This window comes from Geotrypetes seraphini, chromosome 1 (assembly GCF_902459505.1).
Source record: "Geotrypetes seraphini chromosome 1, aGeoSer1.1, whole genome shotgun sequence".
Classification (NCBI taxonomy): Eukaryota; Metazoa; Chordata; class Amphibia; order Gymnophiona; family Dermophiidae; genus Geotrypetes; species Geotrypetes seraphini.
In genome coordinates, this window is record NC_047084.1 from 376,343,822 (window position 1) to 376,368,639 (window position 24,818).

Here is a 24,818-nt window from a genome sequence, read left to right on the forward strand (position 1 = left end):
AACATAAGCAATGCCTCCACTGGGTCAGACCCGAGGTCCATCGTGCCCAGCAGTCTGCTCACGCGGCGGCCCAACAGGTCCAGGACCTGTGCAGTAGCCCTCTATCTATACCCTTCTATCCCTTTTTCCAGCAGGAAATTGTCCAATCCTTTCTTGAACTCCAGTACCGTACTCTGTCCTATTACGTCCTCTGGAAGCGCATTCCAGGTGTCCACCACACGCTGGTTAAAGAAAAACTTCCTAGCATTCGTTCTGAATCTGTCTCCTTCCAACTTTTCCAAATGCCCTCTTGTTCTTTTATGTTTTGAAAGTTTGAAGAATCTATCTCTCTCTACTCTCTCTATGCCCTTCATGATCTTGTAGGTCTCTATCATGTCTCCTCTGAGTCTCCACTTTTCCAGGGAGAAGAGCCCCAGTCTCTCCAATCTTTCAGTGTATGAAAGGTTTTCCATGCCCTTAATCATTCATGTCGCTCTCCTCTGGACCCTCTCAAGTATTGCCATATCCTTCTTAAGGTGCGGTGACCAATACTGAACACAGTACTCCAGGTGCGGGCGCACCATTGCCCGATACAACGGCAGGATGACTTCTCTCGTTCTGGTCGTAATACCCTTCTTAATAATACCCAACATTCTGTTTGCCTTCTTCGCGGCTGCTGCGCATTGTGCTGTTGACTTCATTGTTGTGTCCACCAGTACACCCAAATCTCTTTCAAGGTTACTTCCCTCTAATACTAATCCCCCCATTTGGTAGCTGAACATCGGGTTCTTTCTCCCTATATGCATGACCTTGCATTTCCCTACATTGAAGTCCATCTGCCATTTATTCGCCCACTCCTCCAGTTTGTTTAGGTCCCTTTGTAGGTCCTCACACTCTTCCGCATTTCTAACCCTTCTACAGAGTTTAGTGTCATCCGCAAATTTGTTAACTTCACACTTCGTCCCCGTTTCCAGATCATTGGCGGCTGAGGAAATCCCTCCGTGGGAGGTGGGGGAAGACCGGGTTTCCCCACTGCTCCCTGCTGACTCGTGAGGCATTAGTGGAAGGTAGCCTGTAGCCTGTAGGATGCCTGCAGCTTTTGCTGACGGAGCTCCACCACCGCACCAGCCTACACACCGCTTGCACAGGCCAGCCGCGAGTGCCTCACGTCTGGAGCACAATGAGCACTTTTTTCCTTGTAAAGTGCTCATTGCTCCATACGCGACCTAGCTAGAAGAAAAGTGCCGGTTAGTTGAAAAATACAGTAAAATACAGCAAATTTAAAGGGAAAGCAACCCTTCAGACTGGCACTACCTCAGGATTTTTTTTTTCCACAGAACAGACTCCACTGGCTCTCTAAACAATATACCTTACTACCAGGGGGTAAGGCTTACTATTGAGGCACCTCTAGAAAAAAGTTGGGGAGGTGGAAGAAAGGGGGGAAGAGACTCACCGGGTTTGACACCCCCGAGGTCGGATGGACCCCAAACAGGGTCCATCCAAGCTCAGTCTGGCAACAAAAAGGGACAAAAATTCCTAAACAAATTCCAACAGCCCTATCAAGGGAGCTGGGTACAGCTCACCAAACCTGCTGGAAACTGAGAGAAGACTGGGGTAATTAGGAGGGGTCACATGATATGTACAGTTCCAAAGTTTTGTCTCAGTCTTCACCTGCTGGTCATGATGAGATATATACCCGCTTGTAAGATTAATGAATGCTGGTCTGGAAAGTTGCTAAAGAAAGTCAACTTAAAAAAACACAAAGAACAAAGATATGACTATCCTAATGACCAATTTCCAAATTAGATGGCTAGTTTTAGGAAGATGTCCCAAATTTAACCTAGAAAGAAAAACCTGAATTTTGATATGTGTCCAAATAATCTGGCAAAAATCACTTTCAATCTAATAAAGTGCACTCTAAGGCAGGCATACACAAACTACGGAAGCATTTAAATAACCCAATACTTCAAATGAAATTCTGGAATGTTGAGGTGACGTTTGCCGCTGGTGAGGTAGGTATCTTTAGAAAGCAGAGCAGAACAGCACTAAAGTGTTCAAGTCTTGAAAAAGGCTCTCCTCCAACATAGACATTAAAAGGAACTACCGAGTTTCCCCAAAAATAAGACAGTGTCTCATATTAATTTGGGGTCCAAAAAAGGCACTAGGTCTTATTTTTGGGTAGGTCTTATTTTTTTCATGTACAATGATCATCTTTCTCTTCCTCTCCTCCACCTCAATTCTTTCTCTTTCCTTTCTCTCCCCCACATGTGCAGCACCTTTCCTCTCCTCTCACCCATCTCCCTGTGCCTTCCCTCTGCAGCATCTTTCTATCCCTCCCTCCCATCCCCCACTGCAGCAGAAACAACCCAAGCCTCAAACCGCTAGACTGACATACCTCCCTCTAAATAGCAGCAACACTCTAAACAGGCTACTTCACGGCCTTCTCCTGCCGGGGCCTTCCCTGTGTCACATTACTGATGCGGCAGAGGACCATGAAGCAGCCTGTCTAAAGTGCTGCCGACACTGCTGTTTAGAGGGAGGTATGTGGGAGGGTTAGCAGGGTTTGGATGGGAGGAAGAGATGGAAAGATACTGCGCAGGGGTTGAGTGGTAGGGTCAGCGGGGTTCAGCTGTGCGGCGGGGGAAAAACATTGCTGATGCTGCTGCCAGTGAATCCAGGGATGGAGTCGGGGACATTTGGGAGGGGCTTCACGGGCGATCTAACTAGGGCTTATTTCTGGGGTAGAGCTTATATTAAGACCTACTCCAAAAATCATGCTAGGGCTTATTTTCAGGGAAACAGGTAGTTACCCAGGTCTCCTAATGGGGTGCGGTAGAATTAATGTGAGAGAAAAGGGAATAAAAGATTTTTTAATAATGATTTTATTATAAATTTGCATCTTTTGGGGAAATGTACAAATGAAATATTGTGTTCAAATTTTTCTGCAAATTTGCTTTAAAGAAACAAGAGAGAATACCGCACACTTACAAATGCTAACAAATCAAAAGGAACACACTGACCTGGGGTGACTTTTTTTTTTAACTTTAGAGAGAGAAAAATGGCTTACATAGCTCACAGTATCACAGTAAAACAACCAATTAAATGAAACAAAAATATTTTAGTCAGGTAATCTTCACCCATTCTGTAAAGAAAAGTATCTTTACAGCTGCAGAGAAAGCGAACCCGCCACTGTCATTGTGCAGCCAAGTCCTGAGAAAGCCAATGGAAAGACTCCTGCATAAAACAAGGCTTCTTCTCCTTAGTCAAGAAAAAGCTCATTGTTTGCCAGGAGTCACATCCGAGTAATCCTTCAATACTCCTGCCAAGTGATCATTGAGTGTCTTAAATTTACGCTTCTTTTGGGAGGCAGGTTTCTTCCTCTTCTGGACAGGAACCTGAAATAAGAGGACAAGAAATCTTCAAACCAGTGACTAAAATCTCTGTTTGTGCAGCAATCACAAAATCACACTAGTCTAGCATACCACATGAGATTGGCCAGCTCCAGTCTGAATTAGAGAATGACACAGGGACAAATTTGTTCTTGTCCTCGCAGGAACTCAATTTCCTCATCCCGTCCCTATGAGTTTTGTCACTGTCCCATTCCTGTGAGCTCTGCCTTAACCGCACAAGCCTCGAACACTTATGATTTTAAAGTGTTTTAGGTCTGTGCAGATGAGGACAGGAAATGAACTCGATGGGATGGGAAAATGAGCTCCTGCGGGGACGGGGAAAAATTTGTCCCCAAGTCATTCGCTAGTCGGAATACCACAAAGGTCTGATTCTCAGGATTTTCCACTATGACTTCTCAGGAGGTTATGGTTACATATGCTTGATTGAAAAACCAGAGCTGATTTGTACAATTTAGTTATACTAACTAGGAGTCTGCACTTCTAGTTCTTGGAAACTACAAAAACTCATCAGATATGCATATTATACATATAACTAGTTTTTAAGCCCGTTACATTAACGGGCGCTAGAGCAGATGTCTGTCTGGGTTTTTTTCTTTATCTGTCTCTCCTTGGACGCTGTCTGTCTGTCATTTATTCTGTCTGTGTCTCTCCCTGGCCCCCTGCCTACCTGTATTTCTCTATTGCGCCATGCCTGCCTGTCTCTCCGTGGCCCCCTTCTGTCTCCCCCCCTCCCAGAGCAAAGCATGATTGTTTTCTGCCCCCAGCACACCCCTTTCCCTCTCCCCCTGTTGTGCCATGCCTGCGTGCTCTGTGGCCCTATTCTTTTCCCCCTCGATGATTGATGCCTGCCTCCAGCACACCCCTCCCCCCACAGCAGCCCCCTTTCCCTCTCTCCCTGGTCCCCTGTTGTGCAATGGCTGCCTGCCCTGTGCCTGTTGTGCCATGCCTGCATGCTCCCTGGCCCCCTTCTGTTCCCCCCTGATGATTGGTCTGCCCCCTCCCCCCAAAGCAGCCCCCTCTCCCCCTGGTCCCCTGTCCCACAATGCCTGCCTGTCCTGTGCCTGTTTTGCTATGCCTGCGTGCTCCGTGGCCCTCCTCTGTTTCCTCCTGATGATTGCTGTCTGCCCCCTCCCCCCAAAGCAGCCCCCTTTCCCTCTCCCCCTGGTCCCCTGTTGTGCAATGCCTGCCTGCCCCATGGCCCCCTTCCGTTTCCACCCCGCTCCCATTCTTACCCTCCCTCCATTCCTCGAGCTGGGGTTGCATCGTTCACCTCTCGGCCCAGATCGTTGAGCAGGTTCTCCTGCTTCATGGCGGTGGGCGGAGCTGCAGGAAGATGTGCGTGTGTGGTGGCAGCGACAATCCTGACTCCTTCTTCAGCACCATGTCGGGAAGGTGGAGAGCAGCCTGCGAGGTTCGCTACAGCTGCTGGCGAACCTCAGCAGGCCGCTTTGAAGGAGCAGCAGCGGGAGGGAGGAGTCGCTGGCACCTTCATAACAGTCACGTGCTTCCAGCTAGTGCAGGCGCCGTGAGGCTGACACAGAAGCACACCTCACGCCACCAGGAATCACGATCTTTGAAAAGCGCATGCGCATTTAGCCTTTTATTATTATTGATATCTATCATAATAAAATCCTTAGCGCGCATGCGCACTTCAAACTCCGTGATCCCTGCTTCCATGCCACACATGTGCAGTAGAGGTTTGCGACATGTGTAGCGGTGGAGCCTGTGGCGGTTTCCTCCAGCTGACTAAGGAGGGTGCGGCGGTTTCCCTGTCAATACAAGAAGCCTGCGTCGGACCCTGCCAGAGCTGCTTCATTTTTACAAGGAAGGTGGGAGAAGGGGGCTGGAGCTGAAGTGTCTCAGTGCACAAGAAACAAAGACAGACAGCAGCCAAGGAGAGAAAGAAAGACAGACAGCAGCCAAGGAGCAAGAGAGAACATAAGAACATAACATAAGAAGTGCCTTTGCTGGGTCAGACCAGAGGTCCATCATGCCCAGCAGTCCATTCGCGCAGCGCCCCATCAGGTCCAGGACCTGTGTAGTAGTCCTCTATCTGTACCCCTCTATCCCCTTTTCCTTCTGAAAATTGTCCAATCCCTTCTTGAACCCTAGTACCGTACTCAGTCCTATCACGCCCTCTAGAAGCGCATTCCAGGTTTCCACCACCCGTTGGGTGAAGAAAACCTTCCTAGCATTCGTTTTGAATCTATCCCCTTTCAACTTTTCCGAATGCCCTCTTGTTCTTGTAGTTTTCGAAAGTTTGAAGAACTTGTCCCTCTCTACTTTCTCTATGCCCTTCATGATCTTGTAAGTCTCTATCATATCCCCTCTAAGTCTCCTCTTCTCCAGGGAAAAGAGCCCCAGTTTCTCCAGTCTCTCAGTGTATGAAAGGTTTTCCATACCCTTTATCAAACGTGTCGCTCTCCTCTGAACCCTCTCGAGTATCGCCATATCCTTCTTAAGGTACGGCAACCAATACTGGACGCAGTACTCCAGATGCGGACGCACCATCGCCCGATACAATGGCAGGATAACTTCTTTCGTTCTACTTGCAATACCTTTCTTGATTATATCTAGCATTCTATTCGCTCTCTTAGCGGCCGCTGCGCACTGTGCTGACGGCTTCATTGTCTTATCCACTATTACCCCCATGTTCCTTTCCTGGGTACTCTCACTCAATAACATCCCTTTCATCGTATAGCTGTATCTTGGGTTTTTGCTTCCTACACGTAATACTTTACATTTCTCTATATTGAACTTCATCTGCCATCTCGTCGCCCACTCCCCTAGCTTGTTCAGGTCCCTTTGTAGTTCTTCGCAGTCCTCTTTAGTCCGAGCACCACTAAATAGTTTGGTGTCGTCTGCAAATTTTATTATTTCGCACTTTGTCCCTGTTTTATGTCATTTATAAATATATTGAATAGTAGTGGTCCGAGCACCGACCTCTGCGGAACACCACTCGTGACCTTCCTCCAGTCCGAGTAGTGGCCCTTCACTCCTACCCTCCAATCAGTTCCTGGTCCATCTATGTACGTCTCCTTCCACTCCTTCAGTTTCCGAAGTAGGCATTCATGGGGTACCTTGTCAAAGGCTTTTTGGAAATCTAAATATACGATGTCTATGGGGTCCCCTTTGTCCATCCGTTTGTTAATTCCTTCGAAGAAGTGTAGTAAGTTCGTTAGGCACGATCTCCCCTTGTAGAAGCCATGTTGGCTTGTGATTAGAAGTTTATTTCTTTCAAAAATGCCTATCGACAGACAGACAGACAGAAAGTAGCCAAGGAGAAAGAGACAGAAAGAAAGACAGACAAAAAGCGGCCAAGGAGAGAGAGAGACAGAAAGAATGACAGACAGACAGCGGCCAAGGAGAGAGGCAGAAAGAAAGAAAGACAGACATGGCCAAGGAGAGAGACAGAAAGAAAGACAGCGGGAAGGGAAAGAGACAGAAAGAAAGAAGGAAAGACAGACAGCTTTGGTTTGGGGGAAGAGGGTGTCCTGGGGGAGCAGTGACCGATTTTGCATTAGTTTGGGTGAAGGGGATGTGCTGGGGAGGGGGCCAAGGAGCAATCTTGCTTTGTTTTGGGTGAAGGGGTGTGCTTGGTTGGAGTGCCAGCACTCAGTGTGCCTAAAAAATAACAACAAGTCCAAGCTGGATTGTTGGTACTGTTTGCACTGTCTTCGTATCTCCTTGTATTACGACTTATATTTTCTTGCTGTATTCTTGCCTGCATTATCAATCAATAAAAATCATTTAATAAAAAAAAACCAAAACCAAAACCGTGCCAGCACTCAGTGTGCCTGAATAGCCTCCACAGTGCCAGCAGTCAGGTACTGCACTCCACAGTGATTGGGGTGTGTGAGTGGTATAGGGGTCTGCTGGATAAAGGGGAAAGCAAACAATTTTTGAGGCCTGCAGCATCCAACAAAAAAATAAGAAAAAAATATTTAAAATTCAGAAAACTGTTTAAAGCCTGCAAATCAACCGTACAAAGGATATTAAAGCTCACACGCTAAGTTTTCAGTTGGTTTTGTGGCCTGTTAAGTTTACACATCTACACATCTATTCTAGCACCCGTTAACGTAACGGGCTAAACACTAGTATATATATATATTTATATATATAAAATTTATTTTAATTTATTTATATACCACTTATATCCTAAGTGGTTTTACATTCAAGTACTTTATCATATTTCCCGGTGGGCTCAAGCTCTATCTTTTCAAGGACACGGTGAGCGAGGCGCAAAATCTATATATCCCCAGATTCAGAAAAGGGTGCAACAAGAGTCGAATAAAAGACCCGGTGTGGATAACTAAAATAGTGAAGGAAGCGATAAGCAATAAGAAAAATTCATTCAGAAAATGGAAAAGGAACAAAACTGAGGTAAACTGGAGAGAGCACAGGAAGTATCAAAAAAAATGTCACCGTGTGGTTCGAAAAGCCAAAAGAGAGTATGAAGAGAGACTAGCCAGGGAAGCACGAAATTTCAAACCGTTCTTTAGATATGTTAAAGGGAAACAGCCGGCTAGGGAGGAGGTGGGACCACTGGATGACGGAGACAGGAAGGGAGCGGTGAAGGAAGAGAAAGAGGTCGCAGAAAGACTTAACATGTTCTTTTCATCTGTATTCACAAACGAAGACACAACCAACATACCGGAACCTGAGCAATTCTTCAATGGAAATCAAGCACAAAAGTTAACATCCATAGAAGTGAGCCTTGATGATGTGCGCAGACAGATAGAAAAACTAAAAACTGACAAATCCCCGGGTCCGGATGGAATCCATCCAAGGGTGCTGAAGGAACTAAAGGAGGAAATAGCGGAACTACTACAGCAAATTTGCAACCTATCTCTGAAAACAGGTGTGATTCCGGAGGATTGGAAGATAGCCAACGTTACGCCCATCTTTAAAAAGGGATCAAGAGGAGACCCGGGAAACTACAGACCGGTGAGTCTGACCTCTGTTCCGGGGAAAATGGTGGAAGCACTAATAAAAGAAAAAATTGATGAACATTTTGAAAAACACGAACTTCTGATAACCAGCCAACATGGTTTCTGCAGGGGGAGATCGTGTCTGACCAACTTATTGCACTTCTTCGAGGGAATTAACAAACAGATGGACAAAGGAGACCCCATAGACATCATATACCTAGATTTCCAGAAAGCCTTTGACAAGGTGCCTCATGAACGTCTACTCCGGAAACTGAAGAACCATGGGGTGGACGGAGACGTGCATAGATGGATCAGAAACTGGTTAGCGGGTAGGAAACAGAGGGTAGGGGTGAAGGGACACTACTCAGACTGGAGGAAGGTCACGAGTGGTGTTCCGCAGGGCTCAGTGCTCGGGCCGCTGCTATTTAATATATTCATAAATGATCTAGAAACAGGAACAAAGAATGAGATAATAAAATTTGCGGACGACACCAAACTATTTAGTGGAGCTCGGACAAAGGAGGACTGTGAAAAATTGCAAAGGGACTTGGACAAATTGGGAGAATGGGCAGAGAGATGGCAGATGAAGTTCAATGTTGAGAAATGTAAAGTATTGCATGTGGGAATCAGAAACCCGAGGCACAGCTATACGATGGGAGGGATGTTATTGAATGAGAGTACCCAAGAAAGGGACTTGGGGGTAATGGTGGACATGACAATGAAGCCGACGGCACAGTGCGCAGCGGCTGCCAAGAGAGCGAATAAAATGCTGGGGATAATCAAGAAGGGTATTACAACAAGAACGAAAGAAGTTATCCTGCCGCTGTACCGGGCAATGGTGCGTCCGCATCTTGAGTACTGCGTCCAGTATTGGTCACCATACCTTAAGAAGGATATGGTGTTACTCGAGAGAGTTCAGAGGAGAGCGACACGACTGATTAAGGGGATGGAAAGCCTTTCATACGCTGAGAGATTGGAGAAACTGGGTCTCTTTTCCCTGGAGAAGAGAAGACTTAGAGGGGATATGATAGAGACTTACAAGATCATGAAGGGCATAGAGAGAGTAGAGAGGGACAGATTCTTCAAACTTTCAGAACATAAAAAAACAAGAGGGCATTCGGAAAAGTTGAAAGGGGACAGATTCAAAACGAATGCTAGGAAGTTCTTCTTTACCCAACGTGTGGTGGACACCTGGAATGCGCTTCCAGAGGACGTTATAGGGCAGCGAACGGTACTGGGGTTTAAGAAAGGATTGGACAATTTCCTGCTGGAAAAGGGGATAGAGGGGTATAGATAAAAGATTACTGCACAGGTCCTGGACCTGATGGGCCGCCGCGTGAGCGGACTGCTGGGCGCGATGGACCTCAGGTCTGACCCAGCGGAGGCATTTCTTATGTTCTTATATTCTTATCTAATGTACCTGGGGCAATGGGGAGATTGAGTGACCTGCCCATGGTCACAAGGAGCAGTGAGGGATTTGAATCCACAATCTCAGGGTACTGAGACTGTAGCTCTAACCACTGCACCGCACACTCCCACCACACACACATACATAAATATATATACATATCTATATAAACAATGGCCGATTGAAAAGTAATGAGATGGCCTCTGGTTTTCTCTCCAAGAAGTAGATGTGGCAGCACTGTGCTGGTTCCTGTGAAGCTCATACATCAGCATTTCTGAACCTGCAGTTGGACAGCCATAGTTTTCATTGTTGGGTCACAGTGAGAAGAAGAACTTCGTATGTTTTGTCATGGCAGATAAGGAAAATGTGTCTGTGAGAGTATGCCAGAGATGTGTGATTGAATTTTGTGTTAAACTTGGAGAGCTTGGCGTTACAGCAAGTATTTGATGGTGAAACAATTAGCTGTGCTGTGTACTCTCACAGATGTCTAATGTTCTTGAAATAATTTGAGCTAACCCTGTAATACCAAAACTTGGTTCATGTAACAAATGTCTTACTTGAACTACATGTTTGTTTCTCATAAAGAAGAGTCTAAGGAATAGCTATGTATAATATCTCAGGCTCATATCCATGCAAACTGCCAAAGGCTTCATGAGAAAAACTGCACAGACATCACACAATAGCCTCTAAAGCAAAATGTAAGCAATAATCAGTATAATTATTTGACAAGGATACCTGAATTTTTTAAATTTGTATTTAACAGTACATATTTTGAGCTGGAGCTCAGGATATTTACTGATATTCAGGAATAGGGAGGTTTCAGGTTAGTAAAATATCTTTTGGAGAAGGATGAGCTTAAAGTTGTTTTCCTCTGCAAAAATTAAACAGAAATATGAGCTCACAGAGATGAGTTCCAGTAGGTGTAGGCCAGTGGTCTCAAACTCAAACCCTTTGCAGGGCCACATTTTGGATTTGTAGGTACTTGAAGGGCCTCAGAAAAAAATAGTTAATGTCTTATTAAAGAACTGACAATTTAGCATGAAGTAAAAAACTATTTATAGTTTATAAATCTTTCCTTTTGGCTAAATCTTAATAATAATATTGTCATTTATAGCTAAGGAGACATGTGATCAAGAAACTATTTTATTTTACAATTATGATAAACATACCGGGGGCCTCAAAATAGTACCTGGCGGGCCGCAATTTTGAGACCATTGGTGTAGGCGGTGGGCTTGCAAGCACAGAATAAAGCTATGCATGAAGCACCAGAATTTGACCAGATGTGGCCTAAGGAGTGGAAGAGAATGGTTCGATTGTAAGTTTTTATCCTAGATTTTCTAAAGTCTAGAGCAGGGGTGCCCACACTTTTTGGGCTTACGAGCTACTTTTAAAATGACCAAGTCAAAATGATCTACCAACAATAAAATTAAAAAAAAACACAACGCACACTGTACGCATAGAAAATGTTAATTATTATTCCTATTCCAGGGTTTTTCAAAGAGGTCGAAGCAGATGACTCTATGCACTATCACCTCAGTAACAACCATACAAAAATAGACAAATATACCCCCCTCCCTTTTTACTAAACCACGATAGCAGTTTTTAGAGCGCAGGGAGCTGCGCTGAATGCCCAGTACTGCTCTCGACGCTCATAGGCTCCCTGTGCTAAAAAACTCTATTGCGATTTAGTAAAAGGGGACCTTAGTGTAAAATATAGACAGCAGATATAAATTCAGACACATTTTGATCACTAAATTTAAAATAAAATCATTTTTCCTACCTTGTCTGGTGATTTCATAAATCTCTGGTTGCACTTTCTTCTTCTGACTGTGCATCCAATCTTTCTTCCCTTCTTTTAGCCTGTATGCTTCCTCTCCTCTAGACCTCGTTCCCTCCCCCAACTTTTCCTTCCTCTCTCCCTGCCCTTTCTTTCTCTCTGTCTCCCTTTCTTTTTTTTTTGTTTCTCTTCTTTCCTTCTGTCTCCCTGCCTGCCCTTTTTCTTTCTTTCTCCCTGCCCTCCCCCAAGCCACTGCCATCGGGGACCAGGACCCAAACCGCCACCAATAACAAGCCCGAAAGCCGACGCCGCCCCAACCTCTCCCTGCTTCGGCCGACCAGCATCGCGATCGAGCTGTTGGGGGAAATGCTGCCGGGTCCTGCCTTCGCGGAAACAGAAAGTAGGCAGGACCCAGCAGCAAGAAGAGGAAATGCTTCATTAACCTGTCTCCCGCCTTAGCCCGTAGTGAACGCTTGCTTCAGGGCTCTCAACATGTGCGTGCCTGCTTCCCTTCCCCCCCCCCCCCCGGACATAACTTCCGGTTTCGGAGGGAAGAGAAGGGAAGCCTGCACGCACACATTAGAGCCATGGAGCATAAGTTGGCTACGGGCTGAAATCTGCAAGCCGTTTTTTTTTTGTTTTTTTTTAATGTTCAGCAGCGGCGGCAGCAGCAGATGACAGCTGGGCGGACCGCCCAGCTAAAAGGCCCTAGAGAGAACACTGGAGAGGAAGGCTGATCGGCCCGGTAGATCAGGATGGCAACACGAGTCTATCACGGAGCCCAGGATGGGCTCCGCGATCGACTCGCGTTGTCTTCCTGAGCTACTGGTCGATCACGATCGACGTGTTGGGCACCCCTGGTCTAGAGTTTCGCTGTTTAACATCACAGCACAGATGTTTGACGTAGGATTTGAGGGTGAAATATTCAGAAGGCGACATCTAAGAGGAAGTGGTAAGGGGTAATACAGTACACAATAAATAGCAACATCTAGTCTGTCCTCCAAGAAAGCCAGAGTTGTACACCTGCCCCACACTGTACAGGTTATACACGTCTATGCTCTGATGTGTGAAAGTCATTTAAATTTTGCTTCAATTCCATCCTTTTTCTATATAGGGATTTTGTGTTTAAATTCCATACATCCTTGAATTCCATCACTTTCTTTTTTTTTAATCCTACTTCCACCTGGAGGATATTCCAGGCAACTACCACCTTCTCCATGTTAAAGTATTTCCTGATGCTACTCCTAACTTTACCACCATGCAATCTGAATTGATGAACTCTAGTTCTATTGCTTTTCCATCTCTGAGAAAGATTTGTTTGCATTCAAGTGTCTGTGTCAATTTATTAAGCATTGGACTTCCAAGAATTTATAAAAATAACAAGATTTTTCATTCAACTTGGAAAACATTGAGATGTCTAGATCCTTTATTGCCAGTCCCCACTAATAAAACAAAATGTCAATCTTTGTGGCTAAATTATGGTGGGGAATTCAAAAATTTTATGGAAACAGTGGTTGCAGGCCGGAATTCAAACCTTAGATGATGTAATTTTTCAAGATAAATTGGCTTCCTTGCTTCAGATGCAACAAACCTTCGATTTATCTAATATTCAATGTTTTAAATGGCTGCAATTGAATCAAGCTATTCAAAATGGGATTCCTTAGTGGCGCACTCTTACAAGCCAACAAAGTCTTCCCTTCTTGTGTTTTCAGGTGGACTTTCAGGGACATCAGGCTTCGAAGTGGTATAAACTAATATCTGAATATATACCTAAAAAAATCTAAAACAAGTCTCTGTGATATTTGGAGCATGGAAATATAGAATAATATTTCTGTGACCCAGTGGTCCAGAATATGGAATTGTAGAGTGAAATGTACAGCCTCAGCTGCGATGAGGCAAACTTTGTATTTTTTGCTCTACAGAATATTCTGGACCCTGGTGAGGCTACAAATGTTAGATAATAAACGCTCCAATAAGTACTGGCACTGTCAACTTAATCCAGGTACATTGGATCATTTATCATTTCATTGCCCACTGATTCAGGCTTTTTGGAAATCTATATGGAGCAAAATTATTTCAATTCTTGGAGCTCCTATTCCATTATCATATGGAACTGTTTTATTTGGTACCTCATTGATGCCCAAGAGTCCACTTGACGATCATAAGGATAGGCTCCTTCTTGTAATGACTAGAGTTGAGTTACAATTAATTACAAGAAACTGGAAGAATTGGGATCGTCTAAACTTCTCATTCTGGTTGGAGACACTGTGTCTATATTATAGAAATGAAAGAATATTGGCAGAGCAAAAAGGTGAATCCCAATTATTTAAGGAGATCTGGACCCCGTTGGATTCCTTTATCAGGCATCATTAAAATTTAAGATGGATTGATATTATTATTTTGTTTTAATATATCACTTAATTTTCTTCATACACATCCAGGACAGGCTGGGGAGGTGTTAAGCACAGTTACTTACCGTAACAGGTGTTATCCAGGAACAGCAGGCATATATTCTCACATGTGGGTGACGTCATCTACGGAGCCCCGATGCGGACAGCTTTTTCAAGCAAACTTGATTGAAGATTTAAAGTTTGCTCTGCTGCTCCACGCATGCATGCCTTCCTGCTCCACTAGAGGGCGCATCTCCCCCTCGTGGTCTCCAGTTCACTTAACCAGCAAAGAAGCCAACCTCGGGGAGGCGGGCGAGTTGTGAGAATATATGCCTGCTGTCCCTGGATAACACCTGTTACGGTAAGTAACTGTGCTTTATCCCAGGACAAGCAGGCATGATATTCTCACATGTGGGTAACCTCCAAGCTAACTAAAAAGGGATGGAGGGAAGTTGGCAATTTAAGCAAATAGATTACGTTATACCCATTGGCCAAAACGGCCATCGCTCCTGGACAATGTATCCAGGCAGTAGTGGGAGGTGAAAGTATGAACCGAAGACCACGTGGCACCCTTGCAGATTTCCTCAATGGGTGTGGACCAGAGGAAGGCTACGGAGGCTGCCATCGCTCGGACTTTATGTCCCGTTACTCGACCATGCAGCGCGAGACCAAAAATACAAGCAGCCAACCAGTTGGACAAGGTACGCTTGGAAACTGGGCGACCCAGCCGATTAGGGTTGAAGGACAAAAACAATTGTGGGACTGTCCGATGAGACTGAGTGCGTTGGAGGTAAAAGGCCAACGCTCCCTTACAGTCAAGCGTGTGTAGCGCCGTCTCTCTGGGGTGAGAGTGGGACTTGGGGAAAAATACTGGCAAGACGATGGACTGGTTGAGGTGGAAATCAGACACCACTTTAGGCAGGAATTTAGGGTTAGTGCGGAGGACCACCTTGTCGTGATGGAATACAATGAAAGGTGGGTCCGCCACCAGAGCCTGCAGCTCACTAACCTGCCGAGCGGAAGTGAGTGCGAGCAGGAAGATCACCTTCCAAGTGAGGAATTTTAGATGGCATTTGTCTAACGGCTCAAATGGGGGTTTCATGAGTTGAGCCAACACCACATTAAGGTCCCAAACCACTGGGGGAGGTTTGAGAGGAGGGTGGACATTCAAAAGGCCTTTCATGAAACGAGAAACTAAGGGATGGAGTGAAAGGGCTTTTCCTTCCAGGGGTTGATGGAAGGCCGCAATCGCACTAAGATGTACCCGAATGGAGTTGGTCTTCAGGCTGGAGTGAGAAAGATGGAGCAAATACTTCAGGACCAAGGGGACCGAGACCGACACCGGGTCCTGGTCATGCGAGGAGCACCAGGACGAGAATCTGGTCCACTTTTGGGAATAGCAGGTTCTAGTCGAGGCCTTCCTCGAGGCTTCCAGTATTTCCTTGACTGATTGCGACACGGGGAGAGAAGTCAGGGGGAGAGAAACCAAGCATTCAGATGAAGAGACTGAAGATTTGGATGCATCAGTGAACCCTGGCTCTGTGATAGCAGAGAGGGAAACAGAAGCAGAGGCAGTGGATCTCTGGTACTGAGTTGAAGTAGAAGGGAAAACCAAGGCTGGCGTGGCCACCGAGGAGCAATCAAGATCATAGTGGCTCGCACTGGTTTGAGGTGGACCAGCGTCCGCAGAATCAGAGGAAAAGGCGGAAACGCGTATAGAAACCTTCCCTCCCAATCTAGGAGGAAGGCGTCGGCCTCGAGGTGGTCCGGGGAGTACATCCGGGAGCAGAATTGAGGGAGTTTGTGGTTGAGGGGGGAGGCGAACAGATCTATCTGAGGCGTCCCCCACTTCTCGAACACCTGTCGTAAGGTTTGAGCGTGCAGCGACCACTCGTGTGGCTGGAGGAGGCGGCTGAGTCTGTCTGCCAGACAGTTCCGCTCTCCTTGTATGTATACCGCTCGAAGGAAGATGTTGTTGGAGATTGCCCACTTCCAGAGGCGCCGGGCTTCCTGACAGAGGGCCCGAGACCCCATCCCTCCTTGCTTGTTTACGTAGTACATTGCTACCTGGTTGTCGGTTCGGACGAGAACTACCCGGTCGTTGAGCAGATGTTGAAAGGCTACAGCGGCGAGATAGATGGCCCGAAGCTCCAGCACGTTGATGTGGCAGCGGCGGTCCTCTGTTGACCACATCCCCTGAGTGCGTAGGCCATCCAGGTGAGCTCCCCAAGCGTACTCCGACGAATCCGTGGTGAGTACCTTGCTGTGTGGAGGGGCGAAAAAAAGTAAACCTTTGGATAGATTTGAAGAATCGGCCCACCAGAGAAGCGATCGTTGCAATGAAGGAGTCACTGTCACGGGACGGTCGATTGGGTCCCGGTCCAGACGCCATTGGGAGGCCAGGGTCCATTGAGGAATCCTCAGGTGGAGGCGGGCGAAGGGTATGACGTGGACGGTAGAGGCCATGTGGCCCAGAAGAGTCATCATCTGCCGAGCTGATACCGAGGTCAGCAGCGAAATCCTTCGACTCAAGCTTACTAACGCCTCTTGACATGGAGGGGGAAGGAAGGAGCGGAGTCGAACTGTATCCAGCACGGCCCCGATGAACTGTAAGGACTGAGAGGGGCGCAGCTGGGATTTTAGGAAGTTTACCTCGAACCCCAGACCTTGAAGGTAGATAATAATCTGTCGGGTCGCTGAGATAACCCCCTCCCTGGACGGGGCTTTGATCAGCCAGTCGTCCAGGTAGGGGAATACCTGGAGGCCCTGTGAGCGTAAGGCAGCTGCGACCACCACGAGGCACTTCGTGAAGACTCGGGGTGACGACGCCAGGCCAAAGGGGAGGACTCGGTATTGTAGGTGCAGGTCCCCCACCTGAAAGCGCAGGAACTTGCGGTGAGCGGGGTGCACTGGAACATGTGTAGGCTTCCTTCAGGTTGAGGGAGCAGAGCCAATCGCCCTCGTCGATGAGGGGGTAGAGAATCGATAGGGAAAGCATCCGGAACTTTTCCCGCACCAGAAATTTGTTGAGTCGCCTCAAGTCTAGAATTGGGCGCAGGTCTCCCGTCTTCTTCGGTACCAGGAAGTAACGGGAGTAGAATCCTTTCCCCCGTTGGTTGGGGGGAACCACCTCCACTGCCCGTAGGCGAAGCAGTTCTCGAGCTTCTGAGAGAAGGAGGGGTAACTGAGTTCGGTTGGGGGGCACACCCTTGGAGGATTGTCTGGAGGGTTTCTCCGAAAGTTGAGAGAGTATCCTGATGAGATCACGCCAAGGACCCATGCGTCTGACGTGACTTGTTCCCAGCGCGGGTAGAAGGCTCTGAGGCGTCCCCCGATGGGAAGGAGGCCTGGGGCTGTGGCGGAGGGGGCCAGCCCCCAACCGTTTGTCCCATCAAAAGGACGGGGATGGTTTGGTGGTCGCAGGTGGCTGGGACTTTGGCGGAGCCCGATGGTGAGCTTGCGGGCGTCGGGGTGGAGGCCGTGAGAAGGCAGGGGTGGATTTTTGAGGGTAACGTCGTGGAGGGGCCCTGAACGGCCTAGACGTAGGCGGTTTAGGCTTTTGCCGAACGAGGGAGGCAAACGAGCGTTCATGCTCTGAAAGGCGTTTCGTAGCTGCCTCGATAGTGTCATCAAAAAGTTCTTTGCCCACGCAGGGGAGGTTAGCCAACCGGTCCTGTAAGTTGGGGTCCATGTCGACGAGGCGTAACCAGGCTAGGCGGCGCATGGCGATAGCGAAGGCTGCCACTCTGGAGGAAAGTTCGAAGCCATCATAGGCCGCGTGGAATAGATGGAGGCGTAGGTTGGAGAAAACCTCCAGGAGCAGGTTAAAGGCTCTTTGGCGTGAGGCCGGCAGGTCGGTCGCAAAGGCTCCCCACAGTCCAATGAGGTGTTTCAAGTAGGACGTGAAGGTGAAAGTGTAACTTTGTACCCTAGAGGCCATCATAGAGTTCTGGTACAGTCTTCTGCCGAACTTGTCAAGGGTCCGACCCTCTCGACCCGGGGGGACCGCCGCTGAGACCCGGGAGGGGTGAGCCTTTTTCAGGTAAGATTCTACCAACAGCGACTGGTGGGAGAGCTGTGGTTGCTCAAATCCGGGGTATGGTACTGTACGGTATTTGGACTCCATTTTGGAGGGGACAGCTGTTACCATATAGGGGGTCTCCAGATTCCTGAAGAAAGCCTGTTGGAGTACCGGATTGGGAGGTAAGCGGAGGGACTCTCTGGGCGGTGACGGTAAATCTAGTTCTGCCAGGTACTCTTTAGAGTATCTTGAATCGGACTGGAGGTCTAAGTCCAGAGCGTGGCCCATGTCCTGGACAAAGCGAGTGAAGGAGGGGCGAGAAGTTCCCGGGGCCCCGTGTGGGGACGGTGAACGAGACCTCCGTCGGGCGGAGAAGGACGGGGAGGCTTCCCTCGAGTATCGAGGTTCATGCTCTGACCCGCGCTCCGAGACCGGGGAAACACTGTGGCAATGTTCCGGGGTCGAGGACCTACGTCGTCTCGAGGAGCCCCTCGGAGACGATGCCGGGGTACGGGGTACTGATCGATGTCGAATCGGTGACCTCGACCCGGACTCCCTCGGCGAAAGCCTGGGACCTCGGCTCGGAGCCCCGGTCCGAGGGGAAGTTAGGAGGATGTGAGGGTTGGAGAGTGATAACTCAGTCACCTTCAGCGGTCCTGTACGGGGCGTCGGTGAACGGCCTCGTAATGTGGGGGAACTCCGGGCCTTCTTAGAGGTACGGCGTTTCGAGGTTTCGGTTGTCTTAGCGCGACGCTTTGCCCCATGGTGGTCCGTGGAGGGAGAGCGTCTCGGGCGCCTCGGCGAGGAATCCGAGGAGGATGGAATGCGGCGAAGCTGGCGCACTTTGCCCCGAGGAGGCTCGACTCGAGGCTCAGGCTGGTCCGGCGCACGCGAAGTCGAGGTCGGGGCCAGTTGTAGATGGGCCAGTGCAGCGGACAGCTCCGACGAGATCATCGCCCGGAGCAGGTCCTGGAAAACGGGCACGGACAGCATCGAGGGCATGTCCGATGCCTCGGTGCACTCCACCGGGGGCGACCTCGTGTCAGAGTATTCCCGTGTGGTGGAGGCACGGCCCGAAGGCTTGGCAGGCTTCGCCGGGGCTGAAAGCATGGGGCTTCCACCATGCGTCGCCGGTGTCCCCGAGGCTGGCTTCTTCGCTGGTGCGGAACCTGAAGAAGGAAGAGGAGACTTACCCGGGGCCGAGGCTTTTTGCTGTCCCGAGGGCTTCGGGGTTGAGTCTCGAGGTGATGCCGAGGCATTTGGGGCCGAGGTCAAGGCCGGGGCTGACCTCGAGGCCGAGGTAGTGGGTTGGTCGGCGGTGAAAAGGTCCGCCATGTGGGCTTTTCTTTGACGGAGGGCCCGGTTCTGAAAAGTAGCGCACTGGGGGCAGGAGTCGGTTGGATGGGTGGCCCCCAGGCAGAGGATGCACTGGTGATGCGGGTCTGTGATGGAAAGAAGCCGCTCGCACCGGGTGCACTTTTTAAAGCCGGTCTGGGGCCGGGACATAGAAAAAGAAACTGGCCGCGGCTCGAATAGCCACGCGGCCACGGCGGCCCGGAAGCCTCCGGGTCGCGAAACGAAGCAGGAACAGGAAAGAAAAAGAAAAATTTTGCGCACAGCGACTTAATCGAAGGCAAACAAAAAAATTGCGGTGCTAGAAGGCAGTTGGGGCAGAGCCTGGAAAAAAATGACTTCTAGGCTCAGTGGAAAAATTTGAACTGGAGACCACAAGGGGGAGATGCGCCCTCTAGTGGAGCAGGAAGGCACGCATGCGTGGAGCAGCAGAGCAAACTTTAAATCTTCAATCAAGTTTGCTTGAAAAAGCTGTCCGCATCAGGGCTCCGTAGATGACGTCACCCACATGTGAGAATATCATGCCTGCTTGTCCTGGGATAAAAGATGTTTCATAAATTTGACATAGTATGAAAGTGTTGTTTGTTGAATTTTGATAGAGAAATGTTGTACTTTGTATAAATTGTTTATATAAAACTAATAAAAATTATTACATACAATAAAAAAGTGTCCTCTTCTTCCAGGGTATATATAGACATACCTTTAAGTCTCTTCACAAAAATGTTTTGGCACAAACCCCATACCATTTTTTCACCTTCTTCTGAACCACTTTAAGTTTCTTTATGTCCTTAGTTAGATATGGACTCCAAAACTGAACACAATACCCCAAGTGAAGCTTCACCAACATCCTGTCTTCTGTTTGTCTCTCTCTATGCAGCCTAGTATCTTCTTTGCTTTGGTCACTGCCTTGTCACTTTCAGGATCTCAAGGTGGTGAAACAAATACTAATCACTCCATGGCCCCTCTTCTGATCCATGCATATCAGCCTCCCACGTTTATCATATACAACTCCTTTGGATATCTACACCCTAAGTGCATCATTCTACACTACTTTGCACTACTAAGTCAGTTGTATTTTAATCTGCTTTAAAAACCATTGTACAACCATTGTACTTATGAACAAATGTGTTTAATGTTTAAAACCAAGTTGATAAATTCTCAGCAAATCACTAAGGAGAGAATTCATCAACGAGCAACAGTGTTAGCATGCGATAAACACTAAAGATGCCCATTATATCCCTATGGGCGTCTTTAGTGTTTAACGTGCACTGATGCAGTAACGCCCATTGAAATTCTAATGCTAAATATTTTATGATTAATCTGCTTTATGTTTAAAGTCTCAGACTTCTTAATATGTCACTTTAGTTTATACTGCAGCAAAACTAGCTTCTCAAAGTTATCGTCGGTAAGAGAGTATTGATATGGCACTAAAATTTGTCCCGAGCAACTAAGTAATCGTTCTACTACTGCACTGCTGGGAAGTGCAGCACTGAACATGATAAAAAGCTTTTGTCACTTTTAGAAATGCGAGCGAGCTATTTGATGAAGGTGTCTAACATTCCAGGTAACACTCAACCTCTTTCTTTGTTCCGGATTCAGCTGCTGGAAGGTTTTTCTTTGGAGTAGACAGAAAATCAAAGAGATCTTCACCTCCAGCAGCCATATTTTCCTCGGAGGCTGACTGACTTATGTTCAAATGAAAATGGAACTATGCCGCTATTTCTGACTTCAGTTTCTGTTGCAGCCAGAACACGAATGAACGGCTGCATCTTCTCATACCATTTTTTGTTCTGGTAGATATTTCAACTTGAGCTTCAGAACAAGCATCACTGTAATATGGTAGTCATCTTCTTCAAATATTGGACAAAACCTTAAAGCTACTTTTTTGTCACAGCAGTGATTTAAGGGGCTGCATTGTCTTATCCAAGTTCCTGTAAGTTTTACTGACTAAATGTCTATTATCGTGGGGATTACATATCTAAAATAGCAGTCATTTTCAACTTGCAGAATATCAGTTATAGAGGACAATAGCTTCATGATGTTGATGTAGTTCTTCAGGAACACCAACTCAGTATCAGTCATCAGTTCTAGTCCTATTTTTTGTTGGCATTCTCATGTGTTCTCCACTTCAATTGTAACCAGGTGACTGATGGTTAAATAAATCTGAAACCCACCTTGGTCTGGATGGATTGAGGAAAGCATGACCAGCCACTTGTTCAACATCTGCATGTTTGGTACTCCGATTGACTGCATTGATAAGAATGTGTACTTTCCCTATGGTCTTGTCAGACTAATCACTTATAGTGCAAATCTTCTTGTACTTTAAAGATATCAATAGCTAGTACAAGACTGAGTGTTTGCCATTCTTGTCCAACTATACTTTACTATACACCATATTTACCATACTATGTTGGCTCTGCTACGTTTTCTCATGCTACCATGTTTGCTACACAGTGTTTGCCGTTTCATGTCTTCCATACTATATTTTGTCATGCATGCTTGCCTAACCGTTTTTGCTAGTCATGTCATAATATGTTAGCCATGATTTGTAATACTATATTTACCGTGCCATGTTTTGCTGAACTATGCGTGCCATGCTATGTCTCACCATACCATGTTTTGTCATATCATTTTTACCATGCTTTGCAAACTTTGTTTTGCCATCTTTGTCAGACCTGCCCCGGGTACAGTAGAAAAATTGTCAGTCCGCCAGGACAGACAGGGAAAAATGCTTAAGTACCTGAATGAATACATGTAAACTATTCTGAGCTTCCCTAGGTGAACAGTATAGAAAATCGAATGAATAAATAAATTAGTTAATAAATAAGATCTATGGTTATTGATATTAGATGTAACCTCCTTATATTCAAGGATCCCACAGAAGGGGGCTTTACAAGTGATAGAAGAGATATTGAAACAACGTTCAGATCCTCAACAGATTTCTAGAGAAGCATTGAAAAGGTCAGCTTGGGTGAATGGCACTTAAGGCCAGCGGAGACACCAGAACTTCTGTAAGTTCCCTTGAACGTAACCATCCAACCTCATCGCTTTATCCACCTTTAGTTTAGCGAGCTCCTCATGAACACAATCCTCTGAAAATTGAACAGGGTCTACCACAGTGTTTCTCAACTTGGGTCCTGGAGTATCCCCTTGCCAGTCAGGTTTTCAAGATATTACATTACATTAGGGATTTCTATTCCGCCATTACCTTGCGGTTCAAGGCGGATTACAAAAGATTAATAAAAACGTTGTTACAATGGGAGAACTATTGATTAGCTAGAGAGGTAAGTAGTAGATCTTTTAAACATTTCACAGGTTGTTAAGGATAAATCGGTTTGCAAAAGAATTAAGAAGGGGGTCACAATGGAAGCTCTATTGTTATTACTAGTGAAGTAAAGGGAGATCAATTGTCAGTTTTAGAGTTATTAAGAGTATGTGATGTTATGGCTGCTTCAGGAATTTCTTGAAAAGTATAGTTTTTATTTCTTTTCTGAATGTCTTGTAGTCTGGGGTGGACGTCAGAAGGTTGGAAATCTGGTTATCCAGTCTTGCGGCTTGAGTGGCTAGGAGGCCGTCGTGTAGTTTTGATCGTTTTACTTCCTTGATTGGGGGAGGTATGAATGGGGAGTGCGTTTTTCTGTGTCTGGTAGTGGGTGCTTGGATGAGGCGGTTGTTCAAGTAAGATGGGCTGTCTCCGTTTAGGGTTTTAGATAACATGCAGTAGAATTTAAATTGGATTCTTTCTTGGATTGGAAGCCAATGTGAGTTGATGTAGGCTTCTGTGATTTGGTCATGTTTTCTCAATGAGTAGATGAATCTCAATGCTGTGTTTTGGATTGTTTGAAGTTGTTTAATCATAGTAACAGGGCAGGGAAGGAAGAGGATGTTGCAGTAGCCAGTAGACCTAGTATTAGGGATTGTACTATAAGTTGGAATTGTGTTCTTTCAAAGAATTTCCGGACTAGTCTCAGATTTCTCATGATTGCGAAGGATTTCTGGATTGTTTTGTTTATTTGCGGTTGCATGGTGCAGCATCTGTCTATGGTCATGCCAAGTAGTTTTATGGTGGTTTGGATGGGATAGTTGGTTGTGTTGAGTTCTAAGTTGGTTGTGGTTTGGACCTTGTCATTTTCGAGAAGGATGAATTTGGTTTTGTCTGGGTTGAGTTTAAGTTTGTGATCTTTCATCCAGGTTGTGACTGTTTCAAGTGTTCGGTGAAGTGTGTCTGTCATGGTAGGTTTAGAATGATCATATGGGATGAGGATGGTGATGTCATCTGCATAACTATATGTGGTTATGCCTAGATTGTCCAGATGTGTTCCTAGAGAAACAGTGTAAAGGTTGAAGAGGGTAGGGGATAGTGGAGATCCTTGTGGTACGCCGCAGGGGTTTGACCAAGGTTCTGATTTTTCTTTGTTTGATTTTACACTGTAGATTCTAGATTTTAGGAAGCCTTCAAACCAAGAGTATACTTTATCTGAGATGCCTATTGCATCTATGATCTGTAGAAGGATGTTGTGATCTACTAAATCGAATGCAGCAGTTAGGTCCAGTTGTATGAGAAGCATTTTTTTCCCTGTACTAAGGTGTTGTCTGACAGTGTCCATAAGGGAGCCTAGTAGTGTCTCTGTGCTGAAGACATTGAGAATATCACCTTACGGGGAGACGTTGTTCTGTTGGGAGACTTTAACATGCCTGATGTAGATTGGCACACGATTTTAACGTATGGTAGCTGTCCTCATAGGAACCTTTGTATTATGCGATTTTTCATTCAATATATTATTTTATAGTTTTCTTTTTAAGTTATAAAGTGCTTGTGCTTAATACTATAATAGTAGCAAATGTAGCTTTTACTTAACTTTTTCTTAATAAACTGGGTCTGGCTCATTGTTCGTAAACATTGTTCTTAAACATTGGCACATCATTAGACTGATCATGGGGAATGAATATGGCCCGCCCACTTTTGCGTTTAAAAGAGCAAAAAATTTGGGGGAACTTATTGGTCATTACAAACATAAACGAAATGAACCCTCTGCAATCAATGGTCACTATAGATGTGACCAATGTCAATGGTGCGAGTATGCATTGTTAGGGGAAACTTGGTCTCATCCCTATACTGGCCAGGTTTATACAGCTAAAACGAGAACTAACTGTAAAACTGATCATGTGATTTACATGATCGTTTGTCCTTGCCCAAAAATCTATATAGGTCGTACCAGCCGGCCTATGCACATTCGACTTAATGAACATAAGTCACGTGTCAACACTGGAGTTGAGACTGCTCCTTTGGTCCGTCATTGGTCCTTAATGAAACATAAAATCACTGATTTAAAATGGCGTATTATTGATACGGTTCATGTTGGGTGGGAGGGAGGAAATTATGAACACAATTTAAACATTAAGGAATTGCGATGGATGTTTAAGCTTAACACTATGTATCCCCATGGCTTAAATCTAACTAGTGATTAGCTTACAGCGAGCATATGACTTTGTCATTTGACATCTGTGGTATACAAGTTAAAGAGCGGTGGGGGTGTTGTGTATTGGCC

The 24,818-nt window shown here is 46.3% G+C and overlaps 1 protein-coding gene across 2 annotated transcripts in view; it reads right to left on the minus strand.

The window, feature by feature from the left end:
* Nucleotides 1-2,840: 2,840 nt before the first annotated feature.
* GTF2E2 (general transcription factor IIE subunit 2) overlaps nt 2,841-24,818 on the minus strand; it is a 139,501-nt gene continuing 117,523 nt past the window's right edge. For both annotated transcript variants that reach the window (XM_033915672.1, XM_033915665.1), the window contains exon 8: nt 2,841-3,374. In XM_033915672.1, coding sequence (XP_033771563.1) covers nt 3,255-3,374 — 120 coding nt within the window. In that variant the 3' untranslated portion in view covers nt 2,841-3,254. The remainder of the gene's footprint in view (nt 3,375-24,818) is intronic.